This window comes from Gloeophyllum trabeum, assembly GCF_000344685.1.
Source record: "Gloeophyllum trabeum ATCC 11539 unplaced genomic scaffold GLOTRscaffold_00005, whole genome shotgun sequence".
Classification (NCBI taxonomy): Eukaryota; Fungi; Basidiomycota; class Agaricomycetes; order Gloeophyllales; family Gloeophyllaceae; genus Gloeophyllum; species Gloeophyllum trabeum.
Window position 1 is genome coordinate 1,170,418 of NW_006920414.1, and position 14,423 is coordinate 1,184,840.

The window sequence follows — 14,423 nt, forward strand, 5'->3', positions numbered from 1 at the left end:
TATGCCGGACCTTGGGTGATAACAAGGCATCGCTCCCGCCAAGGCAAAGATCATCGCATCCTCTGGAATGTGGAGTGCGAAGACCGGGGTAAGAAGACCTGGAAGAGAAGGAGGCATAGGAGACTACCACACTGCAGCGTTTCGCGGAGTCCGGAGATGCATTGGCGGGAAGAAGGAAGAACCTGCGGTAGCAGTTGCGAAGGAGGAGGTTAGCCCCGTGTACTTGGCGCTCGCGCGTCTATCGGTCAAAAAAGTGCATACCGTATTTCCTGGCAGTCCGTTCATCTTCAGGAAGTGAGGGCTTGTTTTCTCGGGCATGTACGAAAAAACCAAGGATGCTGGCTACGATAGCGGAGTATCTGTCTCGGTCCGAAAGTGCTCCCCGAGTTCGTAGAATCGGCTTGAATTTCCCTGCAGGACAGCTGATTTACGAGAGGAACTCAGTCGTACGAACCTGTAGCTGCAGGAGGGTCTTCTCATGGGTCAGCGCTCTATATCGTCGAAACATGCGGCGCACGGCACGGGTTTTACCCCGAGCGACGCGGCTTAACCACCTCCTCCAGTGCAAGTGAGGCCCAAAAAAAATTTGCCATATGGCCAATATGCGGTATCAAACGATGGATTGCGTGGGTGGGCTTCTGCAAAGCCTGGTCGCGTTGTAGTGTGTAACGCGTGCAAAGTCGCACCCATGGGCGGTTGGTACAAGTGATTCCCGCTACCGTAGGTAGTGGGTCTTGGACCCCCCGGCCGTTCGCAGGTGTCCTGCGATCGTTTCAAGATCTACGCGATCTATTTGACACTATTTGGCTCTTAACCGTATATGGCGGACGGCAGGACCGGCACGCGGCTTTGGACCAATCAAAGATGGGGTCCTCAAAGGACCCCGATTGTAGAGCCACGTGGCATCTCTCTTTCCATCTTTAGCCAAGGTGGCGGATGCTGGTCAAGGGACTCAAGAGAACAGACATGACCTAGCTTGGGGCGTTGGAGATGCGGTCTCCAGGTGAAAGCAGAATACTTCAATGTCAGCTTTTTTACATAAATGACTTGTATACTCAGAACCTGAGGGAGGAGTGAGTGGACATCTCTTCAAATCGTTGAGGTGAATGCTCAGTCGGAAATCATGGCTGGAATACAACTGCTTTCGCAAAATAAATATATTAGTATATGATGCTGCTCAGGATGTCAAGTTTTCAGCTTGCTACCAAATCTTATCTATGTCTACGGTAGCGGGCTCTGCCGCTCGCACGGCCCTACCGCCTTATCGAAGTTAGGCGCCTAACCTTTCCCGGGTATTTCACGTGGCTTCCTGTGCTAGCACACTGGCAGACTGCAGACTGGTGAGTGGTAACGCACTCTGAGTCTCAACGAGCGCAGTCACGGTGAACGACTCCAGGTAGGGCAACCAGTGCATCAGTGTATACGCTGTTAAATGCGAGATGAGACTGCAGGAGGGAAGTAGGGTTGACTACGAGCGTCCATTCGGATACAATGAATCCGAGCAGTCAGGATGTTTCTGATATCGATGCCGCGGTGGTCCGAGTCAGCAGCGGTGCTGCCAGTGCTGGTGTTGACGTCTTCAAGCCAGCCGAAGGTAATGAATCGTAAGATCTGCTCCTTCATTGTGCTTTCCTACTAGTCCTATCCCTGGGCGCCGCTGTTATCGGTATTCCTAAGTCTGATTTCACCCCGCCAGTGGGTCCTTCTCCCGTTCAGAGCTGGGAGCTCGACTGCGCCGGCGCTTATAGCTTTGTGCTCAGACGATACATATATTGCGTATAACGTGGTGGGTCGTTCATGCTCTGTGAAGACTCCCAAAAATGAAGATGTTGGACTTGACGATATGCTTCCGTGTAAAGGATCACAGTCTGTCCCTGACCAGCGACAGCAGACCTGCAGTACGTGCGTTCCATTTGTTTATTGTGCTTACGACGACCGTTCTTCTGATGCATGAGCTTGATGACCTGCCTCGATCACGTCCGACAGTTGGCCTAATTGCCAGAGTGACCGCGGCACACCTTAGCCAATGTCCTGACCTAAACCCCTTTCGGACGATAAGGGACTTAGATTGGCTTGCAGGCCATTAGATTCGGCATCTGTGCACTCGCGCGTTCCACTATACCGGTTCACTCTCTTGGTGGCCTTGGGCCAAGTCCAGTGGTGCTCGACGGCCACTAGAGATACAGCTTGGACGGATGGCATCACACGGCCAGTCTTTGGGGGCTCGTAGCCCATGACCAGCTAAGACCCATCAATCAACCAGACCAGACCAGGTGCGTTCTGATTAGGACCTGGCAACTAACTACGCTGCGCGTTATTTTCCTCAGCTCCGTATGCAAGGGCCGATGCACGGCTGGTAGCGCCAGCGATCGGAGGCTCAGCTCACGGAAGATCGACCGAGCTCCCCGCTCCTAGCGCCGCTCGAGCGTCGGGCGGGTACATTCTCAGGTACGGATATGTGGCACTGCTGAGCCAGTCTCTGCGAGACATCGCTGCTGCGCTCAAGTGAATGCTACTGATACCTGCTTTGAATTGAGACAGATGCTTTGAAATACAACCCACTCTGCCAAGAAGTCCGCTCTCATTCGTTGCGATATAAAAGCACCTATTTTCGTTTCGCAGGGAAGTAGGGACGCGTTAAATCCAATCGGAGCTTTAAGGAAGCAGCGTGTCCTCCGGGATGTTGCACTTGCAATCCGATCCCGACGCAAATGCGGCGGAATGTCGACGGCCGTGACATCGTCGTCCGACGCGGAAATGCCTGCGTTCCTCACAAGTCGGGTCTGGGCTGCACCGCTTCCGACAATGCCTCCAGGCGTTGAGCTTCCCAGAGGACCCCATCAAGCCTTCCCACGAGACTGGTCTGGACTGCGGTATTCTGCCCTTGTACTTGTGTATCCGCCATTGGCCTCCTTCGCCCTTCGCGGACATGTGAAACCCCTCTTCCTTTGACCTGCAGCTGAACGGGGACGAATGACTGCTGCGCGAGCGCCCGTCTGCCCACGGCGGTGCCCAATTTCACGACGGAGCCGCTGTATCTTGCTACGGGTCCGGTCAATCAATAAATCAGTGATAGAGCGAGGGTGACTGCCGCGCGAACATTAAATCTGCTGCTTGAAGATTGCTCGCTCATTCAGTCATTCATTCCATCGACGGCGTTTGCAATACTGTATTAAATAAAGACCCACGAGACGGTCGACCAGGCCTGGAGCACTCTCAAAATAACCCGTCTCCCTCGATCCAAGTACCACCAATGCCATGGCTGATACTCGGACGCTCCTATCAAGCTCGCGTCAACTGCATTCGCGGCTCCTTGCTCTAAAACTTTCTTTACGGTTGCCTTTGGCTTCCGTCCTCCGTTTCATTTCCTGGTGCGTGATCGGGATTAAGTGCTACACAGATTTCGACATGAGCCCTCCTCCTGTTCATACACGTCAAGTCTTCATTAAAAGGACTTCATACTACATGCGCTGGCCCCTGGTCGGGTCCGCCTAGGTTATGCTAGGCTCAAACGGCGTGTCAACGCTCCGATTCGCCGCCAGCCACTTCCCGCCTCCGACGTTCTCTCGTGCGTGCGTGCCTGCGTCTTCGACCGTATAGGCTCAGCGGGGATACTCTAATGGATTATCTGTTCGCTTTACGCCGAGGTCCAGGCCAGACGCCACTCATATAACTTTGGACTGTGGGTGCGTCACTTGCTGGTGATGGACTTCGGAGGGATCGTTCGTGTCCCTCGAGGCCTTCCATTCCATCTGCCTTGTCTATCCCGCACGTTCACCGCTACGGGAGCGAGTGCCACGCAATAGCATATAGTACTTGGATGAGTCAATGCCGATCGTAGTCGCCGTTGTATTTCAGACAATATAAGCCTGATGGCAGTCACGGTATCGATTGTATGAGGGGATATAAGGGTGCTAGGGTGAATACAATACACTAATAATGGAACGTACAATGGCTCCTACTATTGATTTTCCGTCGTCATGGTATAAGGCTTGAAATACGAGTGAAGGCGCACGATGATGAACACGAACGACCCGACCAATCGAACGAATGATGCGAAAGCACAGATCGACTGAACTAAAACAAGGCAGAGGTGTTGGACCTCAACAAATTCGAAAGGGATATCAAGATAGCACAACACGAAAACACCATGACATACGTATACTAAACAGCGAATGATTGCGTACGAGTCCGACAAACAGACAGTCCTTTTTCTGGGTTTAGGTTGAGATGGGGAATTGGGAGCCATTCTGCTCGATGGGATAATACACTGGAACGTGCGGGGAGGGGAAGGGGAGTCGTGGAACGGGGTAGTGGAGACTGACGGGATCCGTGCTCAAGAACAAGGGCAGACTGAATCGGTGACGACGTTGACGACGACGAAGCGGGGAAGAGGTGGGCGACGGCAAAAATGAAGCGTCGATGACGATGGGGTGCTGCGCTACGCTCACACACCCTTGACTTCCTTTCGGCCCCGTGGCAGGGAACAGGAACTTTGCGCGGCGAAACGCACATTTCGGTCGCTCGGTCGATATCCAGGCAGTCCCCGAGATCCCATGTCCAGCAAACACAAAGCTTATCCAGACCCAAGCCCTGCGATAAGCCAAGATTCCGTGCGAAGACCATATATTTTGGGACCGCGGGAGAAGGCGAGGGAAATGAAGTCCGACTGAAGGAAACGAGGGTTTGAGTTCCGAAGTCGCAAGGCAGTCACGTGCGGCAAAGCGGGTCGAAGGTCAAGGGGAAGAGGCTCAGGCCCAAAATATGGCGAGAAGATGCGAGTGATTGATGCGAGAAGGTAGAGAAGGGGGGATTGGTGTGCTGACAGAGACGGCATGGTATGGAACAGGAAATGAGGGTCGTTGTAGTCGTCGAGAGGTCCGAGACTGAAACAAGAAGTACTGAAGGGAACCGCAATCCGTCTATGTGCTGCCCGCGCGCGACTTGCCGACCGAGGAACAGATGAAATTGAAATCTTGCCGATAGAAACGTAGGCCATAAACATACACCAAAAAAAGCCGCCGAATATGAGGGGACTGAAATGAAACCGGATCCATCTATGTTTGCCGAGGCGTGAAGTCTATGATTTTGCAGAGTGGGATATGCACTGTGAAGAGGCCGTCGCTCATGACCGACCCTTCCTCCCTCTAGTCAGGAACGCTGGGTGCAAGCTCTCGACTTGCACGCCAACGGGTCTGCGCTCCCGAGCGTCGAAGGAAGACGAGGATGGGGATGGATAAGGAATCTGCGACGAATTCCCGGCATGCGGATTTTGCAGTTGCGATTGGCATAGGGGAGAAATTGACATCTGGAGATCTTCGTCGGGAAGGTGGAGGGGTGAAGGTACTCGGCCGGCGTGCGAAGTCGCCTCAAGTTTACTTCGGTGTTGAGGGAAGAGGGGAATCGAACGGTGTGGTGACGGTGCGCGGACGGCAGTGCGCGCAACAGGCGTAACGGACTTTTGCTGTCTCTCTTTCGCGTCTGCTCTGGACGGAAGCGGCACGGAAGGGGCAGCGAGAGAGGATGAGTACCACGAGCGGATGGCTCCAGCCAGGTACGTCTTCGCGTGGTTGAAGGTGTGAGCGGCCTTCATGACGCCCTCTTGAACTCCGCTCTTGCCTTGCGCGCTCGCATACACGAAATCGGGAACGCCCTGATCGTCGCCGTCATCCGAGTCAGGGGGGCTGATGAGCATGGAGGACTCCGCGCTGGCGCTCAAGTCGCCGAGGGATTTTCGTCGCGACTGTCTCGGACCTGTAAGGGTAGCGATGTGTTGTTGGGGAGTTAGGATGGGTAGTGATGGTTTGGGCCGCGCGGCATGGGGCGTGGACATGCATAGTGAGGGCGCGACCGGTTGCAGAAGGGAAGGCGGGCGGAAGGAATTGGAGCGGCTGGGCGAGGAGGCTTTCGATTTCATGGACGACCGGGACGACGAGGGGAGGGAACTATCGGTGGGTGGGGAGAAGGGGATGATGTCGTTCTGCGGGACGGCGCCCGCGGGGATGTTTTGAGCCCAAGCCAAAATGTTGGAGTCGTCCTTGCCGCCGCCTGCTCCAACCCAAGCCATTGACGACTTGGAAGTCGACGCAAAATGGGAGTCTTCTTCTACCAGTGCAGGCGCGGGGTCGTTTCGGTCGTCCCCTCGGTGGGACGATGACGAGAGTGAATGGCAACAAGATGCCGACCGTGACCGACACAGGCTAGGGACTAGTAATGGCTGATCGTCGTACTCGCACTCGACCGTGCAGTAAGTGTTTCCGTCCTACAAAGTCCGGTTAGCGGGTACAGCGCGCGCTGGCGCGGGTGGACTCACGGTGCGACGGCCACAGTGGAGGCACCAGTCAGTGTCCATGGTGGATGTCGTGGGCGTTGTAGTGGACGTCGGGGGCGGGGGCGTGTTCGTCGTCGAGGACGAGGAGGAGGTGAGGGAGGGCAGCGAGCCTCAGCTGGTCTTATATTTATTCGAGCGTCACTTGCAAGTCACATTGCGCCCACAGCCTGGCTCTGTGACCCAGAGCAAGGGCACAGGCCAGACCCCGGAAACCAGAGCTTCGATGATCGATCCAGATCTCTCCCTTCATATGCCTTCCTTATTCGGACGCTTACGGAGCTAGTCCTCTTATGGCATGGCAGCCATTGTGACGTGCTGTGACCCCGTCACTTCACCTCCTCAGTCATGCGTCCTTTGACTTTCCCACCGGCTCTCGAGTCATGATTGCGGCCTCGTATACAACACTCGGGATGGTCGATGTCTGGTAGTCGCCCTGCCAGAATGATGCTGCCTTCGGTCAATTTCACTTCCTTCCCTGTTACCGTTACCACACCTGTAAGCCTGGCTCTGTCTGGCCTCTCGCGAAGCCTAAGGTTTCCGTATGCTCCCTAAGGACGCTCTCTATACAGTACATTTATAACCCGTCTTGAAGCCCGCGCAGTAACTGCTTTGGCGGGAACCTTAACCACTGCACCTGCTTTTGTTACCACAAAAGTAGCCCTGGGAGGCGGACTTGAGCCTTACGCCCGGTCGTCCCCTCATCTTCGCGAATCACCTCGCTCGTGGGACCCGCTGCGACTCACCACGTCGGATATCTTCACCATTGTTCTATCAACCGAAGCCCCCGCCCTCCATGCCTCCGGCCGGCTACGCCCCCTCTTGCTGGCTTGATATTCCACGGACCTCTCCAGCATTCCATGTCCACGTCGAGCTTTTGCCACATTCCAAGTGAAAGCAATACTTAGCGCGTTGTTAGATGCCAGAATGCCTTCGTGCTCCATGCATCAGTGCCCCTAACACGTTTCCCAGCTCCAACATGCAGACCAGTTTTTTCTCTTCACTGTCACTGTCCCGTAGACACGCCTATCCGTCCAGTATCTCATCTGAAATTTTCAATGCAGCCTCCGCTGATCGCAGATCTACCAATCGAGCGACGTCGTTGCCAGTGCTGTGCAGCGCGACGGAAACAAAACGCGAGTCACAAAAAATGACATAACCTCGAGCTCCCGCCACCCGACGTGAGAAAGAAAAGCGTGGCCGGGATCACATTGGGTTTCCCCAGCATGCTCAGGCTCGCTGTCGGGATGGCCGCACACGACGTCGAAGTCCGAGTCGAGCTCGCTTCACCGCACGACGCATCTAGACCCCATCTGTATCACTTCCTCGTCGCCCGAGCCGTTCGGTGGTGACTGCGCGAAAGGACCGGCGGCCACGAATCCGCCACAGAACTCGAGTCGATGTGATACCCTATTTTCATCAATTCACCGCCCGCCGAGCAGCGCATTACCCGTATTGTCCTCGGTCATTACCCGGCCTTGATCTGATAGTGTACTTTTTTTTATCACCATCCATACTCGTACGTGCAGCGCCCCTACCGACGCGCCCATCTGTCTTCGCGTACCCGAAGCAGTATATAGATTGACAATGCAGAGGGGACAATGGCCCCACGCCCCTCGCCTCCCGAGCATCCCATCAGGATGCACTCCCTGCAGCGTACTACCGGTCCTTCCTGTTCGCTGAGCAGCGCGTGCAGTTCGGCTGGCGACGCGTCCCTCATTCCTGCACCGCGAAAACCAGAAAGCCCATCATGATGCAGCCTGAGATTCTGACCCTGCCCTTGCGTCATGCTGATAGTATCGATATGCGCTCTTGTGCGACCATTCGTCAAGTGCACGCAGAAAGCTTCCGAACGGTACCACGGTCAGCAACTCAGCTTCAACTCAATAACTCAAAATGACTTGTTCGGAACCACAGGCAGACAGGCATGAATCATATCCACACGTTATAATCACGTCGCTGACCCGCCTTCGATTCACGCCTTCACCGCCCGACTGCCCGTGGCACCCGCACTCTTCACTCCGACGCGGCCCTCGACGTGGCTGACAAAGCCATACATGGACTCCTTGACCGACAGACGATCTCTCATCGGTTCGATGCCCCTTGTCGCATGAGAATAGAAATCAGGCGACCTTCGAAATTCCTAAATGTGCACCTCCTGTGTAGGGCTACCGCCGTCAAATTGGGGCGGGACGCGACGCGTCGGGGTCATTAATCGAACGCGTCGGGCCAACACGAATCCTCGACCCCCCGCCTTTTCCTTTTGCGTCCCCACAAATACCGAACGTAATCGAGATCGCCCTGCCGACGACGCTAAAACGGGACTAGAACGCTGCCTTCGGGATTATCAGATAATTTCTGGCCAGTGGCCACAGTCCGACGTCGCTGCAGGGGTCCTTGCCGGGCGTCTACCCGCCTTCGTCGGAAATACAAGCAATTTTAGGGTTTATCTGCCGCTGCGAGATCTTGATGGCGGCGGGTTGCTTGTCGACGCAGGGGGGCGCATCGACCGCCACCGCCATCTCGGGATTACGACAGGTGACTGGCTGAGCTCCACCTCGACTTGCGGGCGACAAATGCGACAAAGGGATCAATGTCATTTTCATATGTTTGAACTGACGGGTACAATGGACTACACACTGTGCCTCGCATCGACGGTCAAAGTGGGGTTGCAGCCCTGCACTAGGTGCAAAGTAAGTCCGAGTTGGTATCGACGGTGGACGTGCAAACGTCGGTTTCCGGAATATTGACGATTACTTAGGTACACCCGCATGTGCAGAGAACTCGCTGCTCGCTCAGTACGGGCTTCGACCAGGAAGAGGTAGCGCGGTAGCCATTTCGATGCACGGCAGGAGCGTTGCGCCGGGCTTCCCTGTCATCATGTCACTGCCCGGGGCTGCTTCGCGGGTAACTTGGACCTCTCGTAGGCCGCCGCGCGCGGCGAGCGGGTGTATGGGCATATGACTGATGGACATACTTCCCGGTCGCTGGCTGCCCCGGTGCGGCGGCGGGACAGCAACCTCGTTTCAGCTGCGAACTCGCCGGAGGGGACGTCGCCTTCGTTCACACTGGCGGATCGTGGAAGAGGGTACTGATTGCGGGGGAAGACTGACTCGTCGCCCTGCTTGTACTGATGCTAGTATATTCGCGAGGCTGCGCAGTACTAGAGAATAGGAATTGCTTGGTCCGTGTCATGGGTACGAGTACAGCTCTTGGAAATTCTCACTCTAAACTGGCTAGTTAATTTTAGCTTCAAGACAACCAGATGCTATCTCGCCCGCCATGACGAACATTTCATTATCACCTCGTCCATCCGCAGCGTATCAATCGATAGCGGGATTGGCACTCCTACTCGGGCACTCCGGTGGCCATGATAGTGCACCGCTGAGATCCTCCGGAAGCAATATTTGCTCCCGCCATCAGGAGAAGCGTCCATGAACGGAAGTAAATCTTGCGGCGTGGCGGTGGCGTCACCCGGCAAGTCCAATTAGTGCCAATGACTGCAGCAGGTGGCCCATCCTCCTGAGCGTCATCGCTGCACCTTCCGGACGCCGGTGCTATTTGACGCGGTCAGACAAGCTTGAGGGAATCCTGATGCCAGAGGTGCGAGGATCTATCTCATCGTTCATAAAACGGACGGGGGCCTACTACACTATCTGCCGTCTTGGCGTTCTACTGCTTTGCCTGGATTAAGCTCCTTTACGCCCTGTGGGATGCTGCTATTTCGACATCTGCCGACGGGAGTCTAATGCATCGACTGCAGCTGTTGAAGTACCCCATAGCAAGAGAATCTTGGTATACTGGGCGTAAGTTTGATTTTCGTTTTCAGCTTGTCTTCCCCACAACAGTGCGTGATTTCTGATACCCGTACCATCTTATGACCCTCGTGATCGGGACCCTATACCATATTGAATCTACTATGGGGTATGGCATGAGTATTTTGAGATACAATGCCCCTCTCTCGCGACCATTGTTTCGCTTTATACAGTTGTCGGGTACAGTGGATGAGGCACCCTGCAATAATCGCCGACTAGTGAGTGCCTTCTGCTATGCTGTCACCAAGTTCCTTGCCGACGGTCATGTTCGCCCAGAAGACGCTACATTTCCGGTAGGACGATAGGCGGTACGACTGGGCCTGTCAGCGGTACCCCTTGGCTACCTTTTCAGACTTGTCGTAATCTCTTGAAGACCCCCTCAGCGGATCATTACTTATCCTGCTTGCGTGTTCAGCTGTAGTCATCCCCTTGTACAAGCACGCCTCCCTGATAAGGCCCCTTTCGCGCGCGCACGTTCTCCGGTGGTCGACATCCTCGATCACATTTAATAAAGCCGGGCGCCGTCACTCCCGTCGGGCGTCGAGTCAAGTGCGTGCCGGGGTCCCTGCGCTGGTCGAAAGAAGATTCCGCGGGTCGCACTACGCGTCGGGTGGGCCCGAGAAGCGCGCTTGCTATGGTTTGGTCCCCATACTTATCGCTTTCCTATGGAACGAGGGTCACAGGTAAGTGCGGTCCCGGACGTGTACGTGTTAGGTCGTGTCATCCCGACGTGCGATCGCGTCGGGAGGTGCGGCTCTCATAAAGTTATCCTGCTACTAGTATGTCTAGTTGGTTTGCTGCTCAATATCCCATCATGAGTACCCACTCAAACTACCACTGTTCCAAGTGCATATGTATAGCATACGCGATCCTGATTCTGTTGCCACAAGCAAAGCATCGGCGGCTTCACAACCCAAGTCAAGATGTTACCCCAGACTCGCCAAGTCTCGCTTAGTGACGTAGCTCCACAACTTCTCTCGGCTAAGTGTGCCTGGCGTCCACAACGGACGCCTCGTAAGTCCGGAAGCTTCCGCTTCGTAAGAGGGTAAGAACACCACGATACGTGGACTCAGGACGCTCGAGTCGCGTGGAGGAGAAGGGCGCCGGTGTTATGATCTTCGAGGTCTGGGCAGCGAAATCCCGGACTATTCGTGTTCTCAAGTTTCTAGTGCTGGTTTCTTTTTCCACTGCGAACTATGCACAGCGGTCCTGTATTAGCTCTCTATATGACGGGGAGGAAGGACTTCAAGTACCCGCAACTAGGTACGTCTTCATTCCTCTATGGCAATTAGACAAGCAAGGCATGGGATGACCTCAATTTGCATCTTGTATAGTCAATCCGTTGCCTTGGGCGGTGGACCGTGTCTGTTCTGAATCGTGTCCCAGTATCGCGACAAGGATGGTAACGTGCTCGGCAAGTCTCTATAACCCGATTCAGCATGGACGCAGCTGGCAAAAGGTCTTATGCAAGGTTATATGCGCAGTATATACTCAGTACTGGGTTTGTTCTGCTGTCATCATCCCAACTTCCACTCAGCCATCTTCTAGAGTTCGTCGGACTGCTGGCACCTACGGTTCTCATCGAGCGTCTTAGGCAGGGCGGTCCCTTGACCAGATCCCGTCTCCTCGGATAGCTCGTGCGATGATCATGATGCCTGCATTCACTCGACCCTACACCGCAGGTCTATCTTTGCTCAATCACCGTGCCTTTACTCTCAGTCTGCCTTCGGATACTATCAGAGTTCACGGAAGCATACAAGGTGCTAGTGACGACCCGGAGTACAAGAGCCTGAGATGGATCTGGAACTCTCGCACGAGTCATCGATACATGTTCTGCTTGGGATGGATTCTCCCGTCTTTGGTCCTGCTTTCTAGCGTGGCTTCTAGGTTTAGTCAGACGTCACTCGCGCGCGAAGCTGGCTGAGGGGGGACTTGGCTGCTGATGGTTCGAAATCTTATCGTATTCCGAATGATAGAACCATCATTTGCGCCACTGGAAGATTTACTGCCTTGACGGTGGAATCTAGCGACACCCACAAACCAGCTGGAGAACCCCTAGAACCTGCCTTGGACCCGTTTGCACCGATGTGCTTCCTGAAGGGTCGTGAACGTTCGGGTGAAGGTTTTGTTTGTACTCACCGGACTTCCCCTCGAGTACCTTCCTTCGACTGGCCCTCCCATCGACTGGCCTCGCACTTGCGTCCGCGGGCAGCCGTGTTCGCCGTGCGCAGGAGGCGGGGCTCGACCGCGGCCTTTCCCCAGGTCGCTCATTAAACGTGCATCAAAAACCAATCGGACAGTCGTCTATTCGCGGCCGGTGGGAATCCCCCGGTACGTCATCTGACGTTGGGAACGTTTTCTGATCTTCCTCTTCTCCCGACATTCCCCAGCTACGTAGTTGCTCTTCTGTACAGAGCTCAGTGACTTCACTATGCCTCGCGTCATTTGCTAGCCGGTTCTTCCATTGGGACTACTGTAATGCGGCTGTCGGGTTTTTGCCGGGTAAGCTCGCTACGGTAAGCAACGTGAAGCCTGCGCGAAATTATTAAGGAACGATCTCCTGAGTCCGAGGCTGATGCTATTGTCATTATCAAAGCCAGAAGTCCAACTTAAGGGCAACCTCCTCTTGCGCTGACGCTGATCACACCGACTACCACGCGTTGCAGCTAGACCGTCGAGAACGCACTCTGGGTAGTCTCAGAAGACACCCATGGCCACACCTTTGCAGTCATTGATGCCCTGCTACTCAGAGATACTCGGAGAAACTCACAAGCGATATGGGATGAAGCCCTATACACAGGGAGGTCGTTCGTGCTGGCCTGCGCTCCGTCTTGGAAGCCAGGTGTTAAGAGCGAGTTCCAAGTGGACGTGACTATCACATACCGTTTCCTCGTTCTCGGTGCGATTCAATTGAATAAACATTTTGAATTGGTGTATACTATTGACGTTGTTTTCTTCCGTCGACTTCAGGTACATTCTCATTGTACGTATCGTGAGAGGACCTGACCACAATCTTTTAGCATTCCGGAAGCTTGAGGGGTATGGTCTCTCCTGTTTCAATCCCCTCTTTGTAGCCAGTTCGCTCTTCCAGACTGGCGATGAGCCGTGCAATATGCGTGCCATTGCGGAGACCAAAATCAGTCGTCCTCAGTTGGGACGCAAGATGGCGGCCTCGAGATGGTGCATTCCTGTTGGAATTCCGAGTCGACCTGGTGGCGCGCTGATGGAAAGCGTACGGTACGTAAGGCAAGAAAGCCACGATTGGAGTGGAAGTGGCTGGTTTCCAGGTTGCCGACAAACATCCAAGATGAGAGTGCCGTGCATTCTAGACATACGGACATGACTTCGACAAACCCCTCCGGCGGTGTGGACTTGCCCATTCAGCTTCAAGCAGTCTCATGGACGAGCCTGAGCAAGTTGGCTAAATATAACGCAAGTGCTCGCTGTGATTGTCGTTGTGAGTATTGCGTACGGCCGGATGATGCTGAAGAGGCTCTCCCATGGACAGGGAACGTGTTCGCACCTTTACGGTCTGCGTCCAGGCCAGCGACATTTCCTGGGTCTTGATGAACTGGTTAATCTTGAGCCGCCTCAGGACCGGCGTGATGTGTATGTTACCAGGTAGTACTGTACAACTAGCGATGGAGTACAGGCGCTGTCTCCTACCAAAGTAGGGGTTTGGCACAAGTGCAGGCCCCGAGGGGACTGTATAGTGAGTATGATTTGTATTCGTGTACTTAGCACTGTGAATTCTGTCCGTTGACAGAACATGTTCGAAGGCAATGGACTGGTCTGGATTGATGGAACCAGCCAACCACTCGGCCGCCCGACCTGGGTCCTTTCGGAGGATATCAAGGCAATCAGCAGCGTAACGGTAGCGCACCCACGCACTTGGCGGTTTCTGACATCACAACGAGACATCATCGAATCTGCTTCCGTCCCACATATAACCGGATGGTCGATTAATATTAAACGCCGGAGATAATGGAGAATCGATCCCGCCGAACATACGGGCGGCGCTCGGTGAGGGGCAGAAGCGCTCTGTCGGGACCGACGAGATGCACATTATTACTGTATGTATGACCTTGAAGTTGTAAGGACGGCACTTTCTCCAGTCAACTAGTTCTGATGAGCATTAGGAAGCTCATAGCATCTGTTGAGATGCCTAGTGAGACACATTTGGGATCCGGGGCCTCCTACAGACTGTCAACAAGCTTGTGAGCATGCCGATTCACGTCTTATGAATACATACTATAGGCCTCTATGGCCAGCTTTAGTGC

The 14,423-nt window shown here is 54.5% G+C and overlaps 3 protein-coding genes across 3 annotated transcripts; 2 read left to right on the top strand and 1 right to left on the bottom strand.

Annotated features, from left to right (window-relative positions):
* Positions 1-1,491: 1,491 nt before the first annotated feature.
* Positions 1,492-2,952, top strand: GLOTRDRAFT_92875 (uncharacterized protein; the record flags this gene model as incomplete). The annotated part of the gene is made up of 6 exons (XM_007866957.1): positions 1,492-1,594; positions 1,640-1,695; positions 1,860-1,898; positions 2,179-2,273; positions 2,341-2,458; positions 2,623-2,952. The coding sequence occupies 6 exons, from the start codon at positions 1,492-1,494 to the stop codon at positions 2,950-2,952; spliced, it is 741 nt and encodes a 246-aa protein (XP_007865148.1).
* A 946-nt stretch (positions 2,953-3,898) lies between these two features.
* GLOTRDRAFT_110787 (uncharacterized protein) lies at positions 3,899-6,227 on the bottom strand. The gene has a single exon (XM_007866958.1). The coding sequence runs from the start codon at positions 6,065-6,067 to the stop codon at positions 5,126-5,128; it is 942 nt and encodes a 313-aa protein (XP_007865149.1). The 5' UTR covers positions 6,068-6,227; the 3' UTR covers positions 3,899-5,125.
* Positions 6,228-8,475: 2,248 nt separating this feature from the next.
* GLOTRDRAFT_92877 (uncharacterized protein) lies at positions 8,476-14,128 on the top strand (the record flags this gene model as incomplete). Its single annotated transcript, XM_007866959.1, has 17 exons — positions 8,476-8,866; positions 9,090-9,235; positions 9,256-9,416; positions 9,838-9,931; positions 10,023-10,134; positions 10,158-10,175; positions 10,559-10,826; positions 11,039-11,157; positions 11,217-11,406; positions 12,244-12,474; positions 12,596-12,659; positions 12,814-13,042; positions 13,164-13,380; positions 13,473-13,600; positions 13,686-13,752; positions 13,783-13,855; positions 13,910-14,128. The coding sequence occupies 17 exons, from the start codon at positions 8,476-8,478 to the stop codon at positions 14,126-14,128; spliced, it is 2,727 nt and encodes a 908-aa protein (XP_007865150.1).
* Between the last annotated feature and the right edge of the window lie 295 nt (positions 14,129-14,423).